The sequence below is a fragment of the Zootoca vivipara genome, chromosome 2 (genome assembly GCF_965207765.1).
Source record: "Zootoca vivipara chromosome 2, rZooViv2.hap1.1, whole genome shotgun sequence".
Classification (NCBI taxonomy): Eukaryota; Metazoa; Chordata; class Lepidosauria; order Squamata; family Lacertidae; genus Zootoca; species Zootoca vivipara.
In genome coordinates, this window is record NC_142584.1 from 90,972,326 (window position 1) to 90,992,014 (window position 19,689).

Below are 19,689 nucleotides of genomic sequence, written 5' to 3' on the forward strand. Positions count from 1 at the left end.
AAAGTATAGGAAGGGTGAATGATTAACAGGAAGAAATTCTAAACACTCCACAAGCAAATGAATGAATACTAGTTGTTACATAACAGAAAGAACCACTATTGACAAATTAGCCCATCCTTATCACCATATAAGTTTTGCGCAAAGAAATCAGGATGGATCTTGAATGAGCTGGTCAAGACAGCCTGAACCTAAAAACTACAACGAAAGCTCCATGTAAATGCATGGACATGAATTGTATCCGTTTGTCAACCCTGATTCCAAACACAGTACTCGTGGACATGGCCTTTCCTTCCTGCCTTTGTGTAACTGTACTTTTGGTGCAGAGCTTCTTAAGCATCTAAGCATATTCTGAAACACAACCTATCATTTGCCACAACGTACCCACTTAATGTGGGTGGCGCTGTGGGTTAAACCACAGAGCCTAGGGCTTGCCGATCAGAAAGTTGGCGGTTCAAATCCTTGTGACGGGGTGAGCTCCCGTTGCTCGGTCCCATCTCCTGCCCACCTAGAAGTTCAAAAGCACATCAAAAATGCAAATAGATAAATAGGTACTGCTCCAGCAGGAAGGTAAACAGCGTTTCCATGAGCTGCTCTGGTTTGCTAGAAATGGCTTTGTCATGCCAGCCACATGACCTGGAAGCTGTACACCGGCTCCCTCGGCTAATAGAGTGAGATGAGCACCGCAACCCCAGGGTCGGTCACGACTGGACCTAATGGTCAGGGGTCCCTTTACCTTTACCTTTACCCACTTAATACCTGGCTCCAATCAACATGGAAATATGAGGACCCACAAAATGCTGAAGCCTAAGCCCCATGCAGGTGTTGGTATTCAGAAAAGAGTAAATATGTGAGGTGTGTGTGCAGTAGCTCTCCCCCCCCCATCATTGTTCCCATAGCCCTCTGGAATTGGAAAATGATGTTTCCATGGGTACAGGAGAACTCCCCACTTTACACAGATGCCCTCCATGAGTTGTGGGCAACAGAAGCAACAAGAGAGGTAGCACAGCTATAATGCTCATCCCTTATGAGCCTCTCACATTTACTCTTCGCTGCCTTGCAATGTGTGAGCTCCAGCGTTCCATTTTGTCCTATTGTTCTGCTTTGTTAAGCAGTTCAGCCATGCATTATCCAGAGTCTATGTGTGCATTCTTGCAGTCTTAGCAAAACACAAAAGCATATTTTATAGAAGGCTGATGCTCGGTCTCTCTGGGTCTATCAGTCTAGCCAGATCACATCAAGTGCTATGAGTGATGCTGAGATGTTTGTTTCTCTTGATGCAAGCTGTTGTTTTTATGAGGTTTTCCTTAAGATTTCCATCTCAAATCTTTCTAAATGCCTCTTAAAAGCTCCCACGTTCCCATTATCTATCTGTCTTGCTTACTAACTGCAGACATGTATTATGGAGCATGCCCCGTTTCCAAAGAGAAAAAATAGACAATGCACTCAGCACACTTGAGGTATAATAAAGACTTCTTATCATAAGGAATAAACAACTCAATAAGCAGCAATAAACTTAATTTGCCCATTAGATATGCTTTTCGGAATTCTGACATTTCAGTTGAATATAATGCTGAAGCAATGAGGCCTATAATTGAACAGCCAAAACCTATCCAGAGGGGAACCAAAACAAATGTTCCCTGCAAACACTACCATTATGATAGCATGTTGTTATTTTGATTTTTAATAAATGTTGCAATTGTCAAATTAAAGCTTTTCTTTACGTTTGAAAAATTTAATTGTCACATCATTCACAATTAGGATACATGTCCGCTCCACGAAAAAATGCAACACTTCAGAATCTTTAAATGCTGGGAGGCATCCAAGTATCTTTAGGTGCAGAGAATTGCTTGCACATATAACCTGGGCCTGGATTTTTATTTTATTGAACAAATATATACATGTGTGCACACTGTCGCAATGCCACATCTCTCACAGCATTTAAATCTGGTTTTTATGTGCTATTTAAAATTAAAGTGTTTGCTACATTAAGTTGCTAGAGCCACAAATGGATAAAACAAAGATTGTAAGCATAAATGCATACAGTGGTACCTTGGTTTGAGAACAGCTTAGTTTATGAACAACTTGGATTAAGAATGGTGCACACCCAGAAGTAGGTGTTTTGGTATGTGAACTTTGCCTTGGAATAAGAACATGTTTCGCTTCCTGTCAAATGTGTTCCATTTGTAAATTGAGTCCCCCGCTGCTATGGGAAAACACGCCTTGGTTTATGAACGCTTTGGTTTAAGAACGGACTTCCGGAACAGATTAAGTTTGTAAACCAAGGTGCCACTGTACATATATTTAAACAATTCCTGGTAGGATGTTATGTACACAATCCAAGACATTATCTGTTCCTTAGCTGACTTTATAAGCCCAAAACAGTTCTCTTAGGGAATAGCAGACATTTAGCAAAAAAGGGAAACTAAAGTTTGGATGACAGTTTTCTAACTTCAGCAAATATATATATATTGCTGAACATATTTATGGTACAGGTAGGTAGCCGTGTTGGTCTGACGTAGTCGAAACAAAATAAAAAAAATTCCTTCCAGCAGCACCTTAGAGACCAACTAATATATATATGCTTATATAGTGAGAGGGTGGGGAGGGGTATTACTCCCTCCTTGTGGTGCGAGTGGGTGATTGACTGACTGATAGCTGTTGACGACTGTTAACGACTGCAATTGGTCTTACAGGAAAAAGCAAGGGGTGGACATACATCTGACATTAGGAATCACAAGACAGAAAAACCAGTAGGAGAACACTTCAATCTCTCAGGACATTCTATATACAAGATCTCAAAGTAGCTGTCTTATTACAAAAGAATTTCAGAAACAGACTGGAAAGAGAAGTTGCTGAACTGCAACTTATTACCAAGCTTAGAGAGACCAGATCTGAATAAAGACATTGGATTCTTATCTCATTGTACATGATAAAGCTATCTTTAGCCATCTCACCCCTTGCTTTTTCCTGTAAGACCTATTGCAGTCGTTAACAGTCGGCAACAGCTATCAGTCAGTCAATCACCCACTCCCACCACAAGGAGGGAGTAATACCCCTCCCCACCCTCTCACTATATATAAGCACCTGGTGACTTCTGTTTCAGTATGTCTGAAGAAGTGTGCATGCACACAAAAGCTCATACCAATGACAAACTTAGTTGATATTTACGGTACTTGAAGAAACAGGCATAGCCATCTCAAAAGGAATGAGTAACAGAGCAATCTCATTGTCCCTCCCTCCCTCCTCCTGCTGCTGCTTGCACATGAGAGGAACTGGGAGAGGTTTGGATTGGACTGAGATGTTTCCCTCTGCCAGTCTTGCCAACTACAGTACTGGCAATGAGGCCAGATAGATCACTCTTCCATCTGCTGCTGAACAGGTGGGTGAGATTGCTGCTGGTGAGATTCCTGTTAGCTAGCAGCAGCCCACAGAAAGCCCCACATTGGAGGTGGCACCTACTCTCTGCCCCAGCCACCATGCATAGCATGGCTGCGAATGAGCTGATGGCCTCCTGCTGGGTGGGACTTGGGTTTGCAGCCAAAGAAGGGCATGTCAAATAAGGTCAATAAATATTCTGACTTTTGGAACAGCAAAGACTGCTTATGTTTGCTGGATGGAGGGGAGACAAATCTTTTGAAAATGTTAAGCAATGAGTACCATATATATATATATATATATATATATATATATATATATATATACACACACATACATACATATACATATATACATATATATATATACACACAGTGGTACCTCTACTTATTAACTGAATGCGTTCCGAACACACATTTGTAAGTCGAAAAAATTTGTAAATCGAATCCCATAGGAATGCATTGGGAGAAAAAATTCGTAAGTCGAAGCAACCCTATCTAAAAAATTGTAAGTAGAAAAAATGCTATCTAAACCGCATCCAAGATGGCAGACGGAGCTCCATTTGTAAGTAGAAAAATTCGTAAGTAGAGTTATTTGTAAGTAGAGGTATCACTGTAAATGTAAAAAAGGTGAAACTGTGGGCTCCACTTTTCTCTGAAACTGCTTGACTGATTGTCCTGGAATTTGGACACAACGGTCTATGCCACTACCCGAGTGTTTGCACAACCTCGGATTGCTCACATCTCATACCTGTGCAGGTAAAAACCTGCTTTTCCACAAACTAAAACAGCGCCCTCAAGTGGTGTTATTCCCACAGCTCCTCCTCCACCTCCTCCTCCCTCCCCATGGAGTCTAGCCCACACCCACAAACCCTGCCTCCGCCATGAGATCCTATAAAACAGGGGGACTCTGAGACTCAGGGGGATCTGAAGGGGGGCTATTACCCTCCATTTGACAGACTACCGCACAGCAACACGTGCAGGGCCAGCTAGTATTGTATAAAACAAGAACCAAAGCTGAGTAGTTGTGGAATGCCTAGAAACGTGTTCCTGTTTCCATCATTATTAACTTTCAAGATTCCTGTTTCCCCAGTCATTTAGTGGCTGAAGAATACTGTTTCCAGTATAAATTTGGTACTCATTTCCATATTATTTGCTAATAGATTTTTTTTTCCTGGAAGCAAAAAACATGGAAATGAGCACTAGACCTGCACTATATTCCACTATCATTCCAGAAGTGGCTTTTATGTTGTGTGAAAGCTCAAATAGAATGTGGAACCCACCAGGGGAAAGTCATGAAAACAAAATAAACTTCCATGTGAATGTGGCCTTTGGCCTTGACTCTAGTTTGAGCTGTATGAGGGGGGGGGGATTTCCCCTCATTAGCGTTATTTTGTGTGTTATCTTTTTATGCATTGTGTATGAGCCTGCAATCCAGCACTGGGACACATTCAGGGGAGAAGAGTAGTAAAATGAAGCTGGGTTTTTTTTATAAGAAGAAACAACAAAAATCCTTGGTCAGTGGACTTAGCTGCAGCATTCCCTGGATCTTTATCAGGCATCCCCAAACTTTGGCCCTCCAGATGTTTTGGACTACAATTCCCATCATCCCTGACCACTGGTCCTGTTAGCTAGGGATCATGGGAGTTGTAGGCCAAAACATCTGGAGGGCCGCAGTTTGGGGATGCCTGATCTTTATGCTTAAATGCAGGCAGTTTTGCTCTATGCTAGCCAGGCTATAAAAAATATCCAACCTGCACTGTTACCACTTTTGTAACAACCAAGCGAAATCTAATTCACTTGACTACTGGTGTTACAGTAACATGGCTGCTGGCAAGGTAAAAGTATTTTGACATTATAAAAATAAAACTAATCAGTGTGTATATTGGCGGGTGGGCGGTGGTGGTGGTGGGAAGAGACACGCAACTATGTTATTACAAGCTATAATGGCCACTCTATTTTTCTTCAAAATACCATCATTGTTAATGTTATCTAGTGTCACCTTTTTTTTCTTCAGAGGGCTGATAATTACATTTAAAGCAATCTGCCCCTAAAACCCATTCCTCATCAGTTATGGTCACAATTTAATATCAGAATGCAGAGCTTTCTGTAGAGAAAACCAATTATTTTAAAATGCCAAACAAGATCAGATTGAGGAAAAACCACACACAAATACTTAAGTTGCCCCTCTACAGCTGCCGTTTCTTGGCACTTAAACAACCTGTTCGTGGGTTTATCGCTGGGGACTTAACCCAAGCCCTTAAGAATGCTTCTGTATCTTTTGAGCTGTAGGAAAATCTCTATTAGCTGGCAGCCATGTACTGCCCCCACTCTCCTATCTTCAGGCACAGCAGCCATTACAAAGATGACAGGATATATCTAAGCCCGTCTGCAGCCAGAGTTCACCCATAGCTACAGAGCTGCAGAGTTCTTGCATGGCTACGCTTCCTATCTGCATTGTACAAGCTATTGTACAAAAGGCTGTCCATAGGCACTCCACATTTTGCTACACAGATACTTTTCACATCAGCTGATGAAAAGCTCATGTTGGCCCACCAAACCTTCATTGATATGGGTTGGATACATACTACCTGTGTGCAGAACTCTGCTGGGGGGGGGGGCTCCTGTTTCCCCTTCTCCTTGCAGCCTCTGTGCCCATGAAAGAGCTGCTCCCAATGGCTGGGACAACCTTAAGAAGAGTGTAAGTTTGGGGAACAGACTGAATGGGGAATTAGTGAAAAAAAAGCCTCCAACCGTGCAGGGGAATGCACCTGTAGAAGAAATGTTCCCTTCATTGAAATGAACGGGAAAGCCATTGCAGGGAGATTTGTGGTGGTTGTGTATTGTGGGATTCACCCCTCATGTTTAGGAGCTATTCATCAGGAAATGGGCACCCCTGGCTTATCCCCCTCCCCGTGTGATTTGTTCAGGAAGAGGCATAGCTCAGTGGAGCCCATGCACTGCAGTCAAAATGTACCTGGTTCAGTTCCAGACATCTCTCATTAAAACATGAAAGACCTCCATCTGAGAACCTAGAGAGCTGCAGACACTCAGAATGGGATATATTGGTCACATGGAGAAGATGCCTGATCTGGTACAAGGTAGGCTCAGCAATCACAATGTAACTTCTCATTGTGTTGTCTTGATGCTAGATGCTCATTGTATCTCCCCGATAGGTTATTGAGTAGAACAAATACCTTTCCAGACAATTCAGAAATACAGTCGTACCTTGGAAGTCGAACAGCTTAATCTGAAGACGTGTGCATGATTGCACACAAAAGCTCATACCAATGACAAACTTAGTTGGTCTCTAAGGTGCTACTGAAAGGAATTTTTGTTTGTTTGTTTGTTTCAGCTTAACTCCTGACAGTTTTGGCTCCTGAATGTCGCAAACCCGGAAGTGAGTGTTCCAGTTTGCAAACTATTTTTGTAAGCCGAACGTCCGACAGGGCTTCCAATTGGCTGCAGGAGCTTCCTGCAGCCAACCAGAAGCCACGTTTTGGTTTTCTAATGTTTTGGAAGTTGAACAGACTTCTGGAATGGATTCTGTTCGACTTCCAAGGTACGACTGTATGCAGTTACATGAGAGACATATGCTCTATTAGGCACCAGCTTTCAATATGTGAGGGTGGATTGTGTGTGCTCCTCATACTAGTTCCTTCATGTCCTCTGCATGTCTAGGTGTGACCGTATGGATCAGGGAACCATCCTGAACTCACCATGGAGGATCCCACGTATTATAGAACTCAGATCCCCCCAGGGGGGGCGGTGTTGCACTGCACAAAAGCCTCAATGAGTTCAAGAGGCTTCCCCACTGCAGAACTATCTCTTGGGAGCATGGAGGGACACTGGAAACTGGAATGACGACAGAGCTAATACACCCATGCACACCCTTCTCTCCTCATGTCTTTATTTAAACCCCATTACAAACACCTACATAGGGCTGAGTGTTTAATTTCTGAAACTGAAGTCGAGCTGTATTTCACCGTACTACGGTATCTCTCTATACTTTATCACATGCTTGGAAGAGAAACAACCTATTTGAAATGCACCGATATCCAGACTGGAGCCTGAGAACGGATTGTGTATTTGTTGTCAGTATCACCATCTAAGAATGATATCAAAGCACTGGCACCACCTGCAGCTTGGCCAGGCACCCTCCGGTTTGCCAAAGGCATCTCAGCAGCCCTGTTCCAGACAGGAGATTTGGTTCAAACCGTGCCTCTGACAGTACTATTATATTCTCTGACATCTCAGCATGGTTAATCAAATATGCATGTGCGTTTTCAATATGCATAAAGCGCAGATGAAGACAATGAAGTACCTTTCACAATCAGGTTCCCCGAGTTCCTAGCAACTCCAAATTGATTCATTGCTATGCACGTGTATACACCTGCATCTGATTTGGTAACATTATATATCTTCAGGCTGCCATCCTCTAGGATAAAGATTCTGAAGAGAAGGGGGAAAGAAAATCACACAAACCCGTTATTAACAGGATATTGTTCTGATCACTAAGAGCCGTAACAACGATGTAATGTTACTTTTAATATTTGGACATTAATCATAGTTGATGTTGTCTACAGCAAACGGAGCACAATCCAGATAGATTTTCATCTCCGTGTATCATTCATCACTGTACTAGAAGCAACAGATTAGGCATACCAAAAATTGACTAATAATCTATCCACACCAGTAGCCTGAATTCTTCTCTGCTCAGCATTGGATTCTTCTGAGGAAGGAATAAATCCACAACAAGAAGTCTAATTATGTTGTGTTTCCTCACAGGTGAAGAATACTCCTCATCTCAGATAATGAACTATTTACAATATGAAGTATGTGACCTATGCAATTTTCACAATATTAGTGAAAGCTATTAGTCATCCGGCATTGCTTACAATCTGACCAGTTAAATAACGAAAACAGCACAAAATGATTGCTTGCCATAACTTTGGTGCATCACTATTAGAGACGGGCCAATCTGTGAATTTCAGTTTCACATTTTTCCTACCCTAGTTCAGTTCTTCACGGCCCCACATCAGTTTGTGAACTATTGTTTTGTAAAATCCTCATGCAAATTCAATAGCCTTTTACTGTGACATTCTCCTAACAAGCACATTATTGTGTCCGCTTGTGCCTAATATGCACATTTTTGCAAGCAATTTCTCCTAATAAATTTTTGTATGTTATTTTCACTATGTGCATTTTTAAGCACACATTACTTAAGTATATAAGAAGAGGCTGCTGGATCAGGCCAATGGCCCATCTAGTCCAGCATCCACTTCTCCAAGTGGCCAACCTGCGAGTAGAATTTGAGCACAGGAGCCCTCTCCCCTCCTGCGGTTTCCTGCAACTGGTATTTGGAAGCATTACTGTGGAGGCAGAACATAGCCATCATGGCTAGTAGCCTCTCCTCTATCCACTTGTCTAATCTTTACCCTAGTGTGTGCAGTTATGTATACATTCCTGGGTTGGAGAACTGCACTGCAAAATTCAGAGAAGTGTGGATTTTGAAAGATGGCTGCTTTTCAGTTCCTGTATTGTTTCAGGAAGTGTAAATTAAATAAGTTCATTTTTAAATGAGAACCAAATTAATTTTCTACCCTAATCATCATAGCCATAATCAAAAACCACACTGGAAGTTGTTAGGTTTTGCATAGATTTGTAAGAATGCTCATGTGCTACAGTCCCTACTCATTATTGTACCACATCAGAGTGTGTAATAATGGTCAACACCCCACCACAGTGCTATCTCTTTCAAACTCAAACCCAAATACTTGTAAGGTTTTTTTTATTATTATTATTCATCCACAGAGGACCCAATTGCCATCCCTCCCCCTTATTTGACTGCAGCCCTAAAATGGGAGAGGGCAGAGTCAAGTGACCCAAAGAAAATAATCCAAGCCACATTTTTCTGAAGACACAGAGAGAAAATTATTACTACTACCCATTGTATAACATTGTTGTGCCAGCTGCAAAATGAAAGAGCAAACTATAACGTGAGCAGAGCCAGAGAAACTAATTTGGAGTTAATTATCACAGGCTGTGTTCAACCAACTGTCAAACACAAGAGAATTCTCACACCTGTGCTTAGTGTTTGAGGTGATCAGGTGTCAGATTTATTTATTTTTTAAAAAAGCTAACTCCCTGGGATTTGCTTTTCATGATGGCATCCCATTGCTGAATCAGTAAGTTGCTTTAGTACCTCCGCTTTGTTTCTCTGCCTAGACTCAACTTAAAAATCAATACCATCCTCAATTAAGTTTTCATACATTTATATAGGTAGAGGATTGATCAAAATGGTAAAAAGAACTGGTTTGGCACATGTCTTCTGCTATGATGCTATGATTTGTGTTTTTATGTGAAGAGTGGAATATAAAATTAATAAATAATAACAATAATGTTTGTGCTTCAATGAATGCAGGAAAGATATTCCAAGCCCTATAACTAATGTGGAGCACTAAACACTAAATATGCTTTGCTTCCAGTCTGTTCAATGGGGAAGTCCATTGCAGGGAAATTAAAAGTCATGACTGCACTGGTGAGTCCAGCCACACAGACCCAGCTCTTGCATCAGTGCTGGGGGAGTTTGTTTGTATGTCAGTTTTTTAAAGTGGGTGCTAGAGACCCAGTGTCAGCTCTGGCTGTAATACCTCCCAAGAACTCCAACCACGGCAGACTAGGTGCTGGTGCCCAACGTATTATTTGACTTGGCATGTGATCAGTTGCACAGAGCTCTCTAAGAAGAATACCATTTTATCTATTTCCAAAGGATGGAAGTCTAGTTCCAGCCTGCATTCATGTGTTACTTGGGTACCGTGATGAAAGTTGGTTAAAGATCAAGGATTTCTGGATAATAGGGGAACCCTCTTTCAGGAATGTGTATTTCTCTGCTGGGTGAAGAAGCAGCCTGGCTGTTCAGAGCAGTCACCTGCCTACACAGGCCCAACTCACTTCAATTTGCAGCCTACCATGTTCAGCAAAACCCACTAGCCTTGTACAGTAGTCTTCTAGGTGCAGTTCCAGGCAGGCAGCAAACAGGTTTACTAAGGCCCTGGTGGAGCACTGTGTACGGCTGATGGGCTGCTTTTGGCCTAGTGGAATCACAAGTGGTAAAGATCTGTATTACCATATGGTTATATTTCATAAATAAATAAATGGGACCCTCAGAACCATTAATTAGGGTGGCCACAAACATACCACACCAGAACAGGGAATACCTCCCTAAGCCAGAGGGCAGAACAGGCCACAGGGATGCTTTAGTTGAGATTCCTGCATTGAAAGGGACTTGAACGTGAACATGAAATTTATTACAGTCAGAGTCCAGCTTGAAAGGGACTTGGGCTATGACTCTCAGGGTCTCTTTCCAATTCTATAACTATGTGATTTTTAAAGATTTCATAGGATTTATATGCCGTTTGATTGGAAAACAGCAACAGCAACAGCAACAACAACCAACCCTGAAAGCGGTTTATATATGCAGGTGTAGATTTAGAAAGAATTACTGTAAGAGGTATAAATCCAATACACAGAAATGCATTGTGGAGAAGACTCTGTGCCTGCTGAGTTTGCTTCCCATTTGCTAACTATTGATGGGGCAACTTTGAGGAGGCTGCTGCTCTCCCTCCTTAGAGTTCTTAGTCCTTAAACAAGGTTTGGACCGGACAACGCTTGACAAAGAGGATGCCTTTGGATAGAGGAATGTCTTCCATGAAGCAGGACACATGGCCACCAAGAATCATCATACCAGATGGGAGATTAGTGACAAATTGTACAAGAAGCTGGAAAGGAAGACTTCACAATGCTATCAGCATGCTGGCATTTCCAGATAAGAATGTCTATGCTCTTCAAAGTGAAGTAATACTTTTTAATTGGCATCACTGAGCTCTGCATCAAGCCACCACCAAGATAAAGGTTTCTTTTCCCCCAAGTTTTTTTTTTTTTGTGACATCCAGTGACTAAAATAGATAAAGAAAGGAGCTTTTCAAACACTTTGCATTGTCTGAAAATCTTGTATGGTTACCCTTGTGGAGTTGTCTAGTGCTTAAATGCTTGGATTAAAAGAAGATAAATGATACATTATTGTTGGAAAGACTCGCAGATTCCAAAGCATATGCGGTGTAAATATATTATGGAATCTTTCTTTCTTTTTTCCCCTCTGAAGATGCCCTGTTTGGGATGCCATATTATAAGGGTTAAACAAGGGGAGGGACAGAATTATTAATATTCCATAAATTGCTACACACTGAAAGCAAACCAAAAGTTCGATTAATGTGCATATTTGGTGAATCTATTATGGACAGAGTTTAGACTCTGTGGCCCTTAGAGAAAATAGTGGATAAAAGGCATTTTAATAACAATGATAGGTAATGTGTGAGTGACAAGATGACATAGATAAAAGGAGGAACTAAACTGAGTACAAGTAAGTAAAACTGGGCCAAAACTAACAAAATGAATTTCAATAGGGACAAATGTAAGGTTCAACACTTAGGCATGAAGAATCAGCTGTATTAATATAATATGGGGTACAACGATTTAAGAAGGATGTTGACAAGCTGTAATGTGTGTAGAGGAGGGCTACCAAGATGGAAATCCAAGCCTTACGAGGAATGGTGGAGAGAGTTGGGTATGTGTCACCTGGATAAGAGAAGACTGAGAGGAGATATAATAGCCATCTTCAAAAGGCTGTCACATGGAGGATGGAGCAAGTTTGTTTTCTCCTGCTCCAGAGGGTAGGACCTGAACCAACGACTTTAAGTTATGAGAAAGGAGATTCAGACTAAACATCAGGAAGAACTTTCTGACAGAAAGAGCTGTTCAGCAGTAGAATGGACTCCCTCAGAAGGTGGTGGACTCTCCTTCCTTGGAGGTTTTTAAGCAGAGGCTGGGTGGCCATCTGTCACGGATGCTTTAGTTGATATTCTTGAATTGCAGGGAGTTGAACTAGATGACCCTTGGGGTACCTTCCAATCCCAAGAATAATAAAAAAATGAAATATTTTGTAGTGTAGTAGTTAGAGTTTTGGGCAGGCGTTCATAAGTCCAGAGTTCAAATCCTCACTCAGCCGTGAAGCCCTACACCAGTCATCCACTGTGAGCCTAACCTAACTCACACGGTTGTGAGGCTAAAGTGGGAAGTGAGAGAACCATGGACACCGCCCTGAGAAAAGGTGGGGTGTAAATGTCATAAATAAATAAAGTCCATTTGTGAGGTGTAAACAGCAAATGTCCCTCAACTTAGAAATGACGCCTGATGTTTAGAAAATTAGGAAGTTCAGTCCACTTTGGTGCTGCATAGAAGTGGATGAAATATGCCAAGGAAGTGAAACAGACCAAGAAGGCGAAATATAAATATTCGTGGAGATATGCACAAAACATTAAAACATTTGAATTATTGATAGAATACAAAATAATCAGCTTGTTTCCCATCTTTTTTTTTTAGTTACAACATTTACCGTATATATAGTACTGCCTTTTCTAATACATACTGTGTGCCATTTGCAATATCAGAGAGGGTGTGGTACCCAGTGATGACATCCTGTTTGTACAACAGACACCTGTTCTACCAAATGGGGCTTCCCGTTTCTCTCCTTCTCCATCCCCCAAGCCCCCTGTGTGTGTCCCCAGAATTGCTCAGGAGGGATGGGTGACCCTCTGGAGCAGAGTGGGGGGGGGATGCAGGGGCAAGGTGAGGAGAGGAAGAAGAAGTCCCATCCTGGGGAAACTTTTCTTATAAATACGAAGACAGAAAAGCACCAAGACACTTAAAATCAACAGTGTGAGCTGCCTGACAAAACTGCCAGTGCTGAAAAAGTGCACAAGAGATAAAAGTAAGGACAATCAGCCATTCTGTCCATCTTCTATCTCCATCAGCAGAGTATGTGACGAGTTCATACTATGGAGTTTATAGAAAGGCCAGAAGTCACAGAATAGACAGCTCAATAGAAGAACAAAAAGTGGCCAGTGTGAAGAGCCTGCTGAGCAGGAAATTGGGGTGGACCCTGGTATGTGAGAGAATAATAGAGCAAATAAATAGGTTAGAAGAGCAGTTTGTGTTTGCAAATTAGTGCAGAACATGGGGCTCATATTCAGCCTGAGTCAACTTTGTAGATCAACCCCAACTGACAATTTTCATGGTGAAGCAACCCTATGAATGCTCCAGCATGCATTGATATCTTAAGTAATTGCACCAACAAAAGTGATTTTTGTTTCTACACTAGTTTTTTAATGTTTATTGTTATACATTGTGTTGAGTTCACCTTTCTATGAAATAATCATAATCATTAATGTGGAATGATCCTGATCTTCTGACCAGACTACTTTCCTCACAAATTTATTTTTACTAGGGATAAGCCACTTACAATACAATCCTACATACAGTAAAATTGGAATGAGGCCCACTGACCTTAGTGGAGCTTGCGTATTTGTTTGTTTGTTTGTTTTGTCAACCACTTTATCTTGCCCTAGGCAAAGCCCTAGGGACATGGGCGGCGCTGTGGGTTAAACCATAGAGCCTAGGGCTTGCTGATCAGAAGGTCGGTGGTTCAAATCCCCATGACGGGGTGAGCTCCTGTTGCTCGGTCCCAGCTCCTGCCAACCTAGCAGTTTGAAAGCATGTCAAAGTGCAAGTAGATAAATAGGTACTGCTCTGGCGGGAAGGTAAACGGCATTTTCGTGCGCTGCTCTGGTTCACCAGATGCTGGCCACATGACCTGGAAGCTGTAAGCCAGCTCCCTCGGCCAGTAAAGTGAGATGAGTGCCGCAACCCCAGAGTCGTCTGTGACTGGATCTAATGGTCAGGGGTCCCTTTACCTTTTAGGCAACACAAAGCAAACAATCACACATAGATACATTGAAACAAAGAGGAAAGATAAATACATATCCTACCCACTTCTAAAAGGCCATAGGTAGATAAAGGCCAATAGCCTGATTATAGAGGAAAATTTTGCTTGGCACCCAAAGATACATAATGATGGCACCAGGCGAGCCTCCTTGGGGGAACATCCACAAATGGGGAGCCACTGCAGAAAAGGTTCATTTTGTGTTTCCACCCTCCTGACCTCTTGTGGAAGGGGGCACATGAAGAAGGGCCTCAGATGATGATCACAGGGTCCAGGTTGGTTCATATGGGGGAGAGGCAGTCCTTTAGGATATTGTTGTCGTGAGCTTTCCTTATGGTTGCATTATTTAGGTGTATGGGCCACGTCTGACCTGCCAATGTTTTTCTGGGCTGGAGGGGGACATTTTCAGGGAAAGCCTGGATGGGTTGGTTATAGCCAGGTGTATTTCACTGTCGGTTTGATCAGGTGTCAGTCAACTCTAGCTGGGGCAAGTTTTTCACCAAAAAAATTCCAATAGTTCTTATTTTGCAAAAAAAGACAAGACAAACATGTTGCTCACAAAAAGGACTTCAGAATGGCATTTTTACCATAGCTTTTCTAACATAAATTCGCTTTGGAACACTACATGGGAAGTTCTATGTTGAAGTCAAAGGTGCAAGATTTCATTATCAAGACATTCCAAACCATTCTGACAAATTTAATAGAGTTGAAAAGTCACCCTAATGAAAAAATTTCTTAATTTAGGAAGTCAGTCCCACTTAGAGATGGATTACTGATGCCGATGCTGATTCCATGAACTTTAGCTTACCAGTAGATTTTGTTTTTTTAACTATGCTAACTTCTACAAAGCCATGGCTCAGTGAATTATAATGACCCGCGCATTCAGGCATACAGTGGGCACTTACATTTTAGGAAACCCTGCGCCCTTTGAGAGGCTGAGAAGATAAGTGTCTTGCTATGTTTAAATACAACTGGTCCAATAAGAGGTAGATCCACTACCTTAGCTTCTGACATAAATGTTTAATAAATAAAAAAACACCGTGGTAGCAGCCAGAAGAAGTTCTAAAATTACTCCAGAATTAGGAGCTTTCTCTTTTTAAAATTGACTGTAAAGCCGAGAATGGAAATACTCTGCAGTGGACTACACTTGCTGAAGATTCAGATTCTTCTGTGGTTGCAAAATACAGCACTATTGACCACTCAGGCACTTGCATTGAAAAGGCTTTCTATATATTTTGTGTGTTCTTGTAGACCTACTGAGTTTTTGATGAGCCCTGCATACTGATACACTATTGTTCTGTCTGCTTCTGCCGCTTATATTCATGCAAATATTTGCTTAGTTCCAAACTAGACCTAGACAGTATGTTATTTTAATAGCAGCTCCAATGGGGCAGCTGAGAAAGGTTGAGGTTTTTGGTCCATGAGATTAAATCTCCCTCCATGGTACAGTCCAAATGCGGGGGGGGGAGGGGGACCTTACCCAAATAGGGGAACTGTGCAAATGGCCCTTATTCTTAAAGCTTCGATCTGTGACAATCTCTCAACCAAGCCTAACTCATACTGTCATTGTGAAGATAAAAAGAACAGGGGGGAGAACACTTTATGCAATTCTGAATTCCCTGAGGGGAAGGGAAGGTAAAAATATAAATATATGTGATCCATGTTTGGAAGGCAAGAATGTGGTAGAGAATAATATTTTCATGACTATCCTGTAACTAGACACTTGTTGTTGTTTAGTCGTTTAGTCGTGTCCGACTCTTCGTGACCCCATGGACAATAGCACGCCAGGCACTCCTGTTTTGCACTGCCTCCCGCAGTTTGGTCAAACTCATGTTCGTAGCTTCGAGAACACTGTCCAACCATCTCGTCTTCTGTCGTCCCCTTCTCCTAGTGCCCTCAATCTTTCCCAACATCAGGGTCTTTTCCAAGGATTCTTCTCTTCTCATGAGGTGGGCAAAGTATTGGAGCCTCAGCTTCATGATCTGTCCTTCCAGTGAGCACTCAGGGCTGATTTCCTTAAGAATGGATAGGTTTGATCTTCTTGCAGTCCATGGGACTCTCGAGAGTCTCCTCCAGCACCATAATTCAAAGGCATCAATTCTTCGGCGATCAGCCTTCTTTATGGTCCAGCTCTCACTTCCATACATCACTACTGGGAAAACCATAGCTTTAACTATACGGACCTTTGTAGGCAAGGTGATGTCTCTGCTTTTTAAGATGCTGTCTAGGTTTGTCATTGCTTTTCTCCCAAGAAGCAGGCGTCTTTTAATTTCATGGCTGCTGTCACCATCTGCAGTGATCAAGGAGCCCAAGAAAGTAAAATCTCTCACTGCCTCCATTTCTTCCCCTTCTATTTGCCAGGAGGTGATGGGACCAGTGGCCATGATCTTGGTTTTTTTGATGTTGAGCTTCAGACCACATTTTGCGCAAAACTAGACACTACTCCCTCCCCAAAAAAAACACCTAAAAAGAAACGGGCTTAGGCTTTTGCATTTGAGATTTAATTCATCTAGTGGCAAATATTAATTTTGAATCTGTGTTCCTGTTTAGGTTATACGGATGCACTTTCTTCCACTTGAGGCAATGAATTAAGGAACCTTTACTCTTTCAGACATTGCTGCTAGTTCGGTAATGCAATATGGACGATGCAACACTACATCATGCTAGGTTGACAAACGTTTCGGTTTTCAAATGCCATAAATCCGGAAGTAAATGCTTCAGTTTTTAAACACGCCTTGGAAGTCGAACCTGCTGCGCAGTTTCTGCTGAGTGCAAGATCCTGAGGCCTAGCTGTCAGCTGTTGAGTTTTCAGTTTTTGGACATTTAAGAACTTGAATGGTCTTCCAGAACGGATTACGTTCGAAAACCGAAGTACCTATGTACTTTGGACAACTGGGTTCAGGTCCCACTTCCATTATGAATTTACCGCATAAGCATAGTCAGTATGATAACGCATGTTTATCTTTTTTATTTAAAACGTGTCTAAACTGTTTAATATTTTACAAATAAAAATATACCATCATTGACAATACTGTGCATAAATGTATTTCTTTATTAGTAGAAACACTTCTCCTTAGACGTTGCGTTACCACATGTGGAAGAAATATAGCATGACTTTTCACATTTCCCTTTCCTATAGTCACCTTATGTGTGTGTGTGTGTGTGTGTGTGTGTGTGTGCGCACACACACACACACTCTTTCTCTTTGACATAAGAGACCTTTGCTCGTACTATGCAGAAACACACCTCCGAAAAAGAACAACTGTGTCACACTCACATTTAAATGGAAGTGTGAAAGAAATCAAGCTGTGATCATATGTTCACATTTTAATTTAAAATGGGCCAAGCATCTCCTCTGAACAAAATACTGTTAATGACCGATTCCCTTGATCTGCAGAAAATGAAAGCATTATATCTGTTTAGTAAGGCTAATGGGAAATTCAAAAAATAGAAACTAATCAGCATGTGCTAATAGATTTTAAACAAAGAAGTTAGCTGGTGTTATGCTTCTTCTACTCTGTTCTAAGCAGTGATACAAGTTTAATGTAATCTGCATTTATATATATATATATATAAAACACACTATAGAATTCCTGATACAAAATTAAGATAACTCTTAAATAGCAAGAATGAAGAACCCTTGCAGCTCTCCGCAGGCCCAGCCAACATGGTCAGGGATGATGGCATTTGTTAGTCCAACAATATTCAAAAGATCCGTATCCCTGCTATATAGAAAAACACTCCACACTCCAGTGAAGAAAAGTCCACTGCCGTTAGGCAACCTAGTCTTGGCTCAGAGGCAGCTCAGAGCTCATCCAGACATGAGTGCAATAGGAAACACTAATGTTGCTCCAGTGTTTCCTGCAGAAACCATGTCAATGATTAGACATCACATTCTGGGACCTGGTTCTTCAGACTAGTACATTCTGGTGTCAAATACATATATATATATATATATATATATATATATATATATATATATATATATGCTCATCTCTGATATCCATCTTAGCTGTTCTGAGAAGATAAGCAAGCATGTTGCAAATAAGTTAAATAAATAAATATGTTATTTGTCTGCTGCAAGATACACTGGTATTTTCCGAAGCCATTTGTAGTATGTGGAGCTGCCCTTAGATGGAAGAACTGGTCTTTAGGTACAATAGTATGCTTTTTTTTTCTGAATCAAACTGCAGTGAATACTTCTCTGAACAGAGGCCAAAGACTATACACAGCTTTCATTCACCTCTCTTATCTCGGCCATTCTTCTGCTCATACCCCATTCAATACATCTCATAAAGGAAAAGTCTACAAACAATTCACACAAAAGCATCTACTCTTACAGAAAAGAGTGAAAAGGAGAGTTTAACCGAATTATAGCTTCAGCCTATAGGCCAACTATGGGGAAAAAATAAAGAGAAGAAAGCAAATACAAGGGTAGATTTCATTGTACCCAGTCACTCCAGTTTTCTTTAGAGGAATATTAAAATCATTAAATGAATTTATTTGTGTGCTTCTGAACTGACAGCAGAATTAGGTCAAGTGAATTAGCTCTGCCTAATGATATACGGTATTTGTCAATGGTGCCACTAGAATACATCTTAGACTCTTAGGATTTTCATTATATTGTTGAGTTGGGAGGGGGGAGACCGCCCCGTAGTATCTACATTCAGTGAAGGGTTGGAATTTGAGCAAACTCCTAAATTCATCCTAAATTGTTTAGCAAGGGCTGGGAATAATCCTGGCAAGCTTCCTCATGAGGCCAGCCGGACAATGGCTCTCTGGCGGCTGTGTGGTTCAAGAAACAAAAGGCTGATAACAGCCTGGTTTGTTTGATAATAGTAAGCCATCAGCAAAAGAAAAGACCCTCTGCCCAGTAGCTTTTGTGGTAGGATGCCTGATGCAAGCAACAGGGGACACTGTCTTTTGCAATGTGCTTGAGTAACAGAGGTTGCTACAGTGACCGGAGGTGGCAGGGGGATGCTGGAATGTAAAGGGAGGAGCTGTTTTTGGAAAGTTCTGCTGGGAAGAAGGAAGAAATGGGGAGTGACTGACGGGCAATAGCCATGCTTGCCGGCTGGCGCAGGCTGTTAAAGATAAACATGGGGATGGTGCTTAGGATGCCGATGAATCCAGTGCTGGGAAATACAAGCCCCTCTTGATGTAAATGTAAACTCTTTCCATCTCTGAAATATACTCTGATTCGAGAGTGAATTTCATGCTGTTTATTCATCTTGTGGTCGTCAAAGGAGAAGAAGAGAAGAATGGCTCTTTTCCCCAAAACATCTGCTTATATACATTATTTACACAATGGGCCTTGCGTGATTGGCTACCTCAGGGCTGTTCCTGCAGGCCAATCAGGTTGCTGATTCACTTCCACCTGGAGTTGGATTGGGTGGCTCCTGTGGACCAATCAGACTGCTGATTCTGGATCCTATTGTTCTAGGATTCAGCTCAGTACATAACAATCTCATTTCC

The 19,689-nt window shown here is 41.6% G+C and overlaps 1 protein-coding gene across 1 annotated transcript in view; it reads right to left on the reverse strand.

Moving 5' to 3' along the window:
* Nucleotides 1-19,689, reverse strand: part of LOC118081605 (contactin-6) — a 122,189-nt gene that overhangs the window by 27,820 nt on the left and 74,680 nt on the right. Inside the window, exon 9 of the mRNA XM_035108102.3 lies at nt 7,699-7,826. Within this exon, the coding sequence (XP_034963993.3) occupies nt 7,699-7,826 (128 nt within the window). The remainder of the gene's footprint in view (nt 1-7,698; nt 7,827-19,689) is intronic.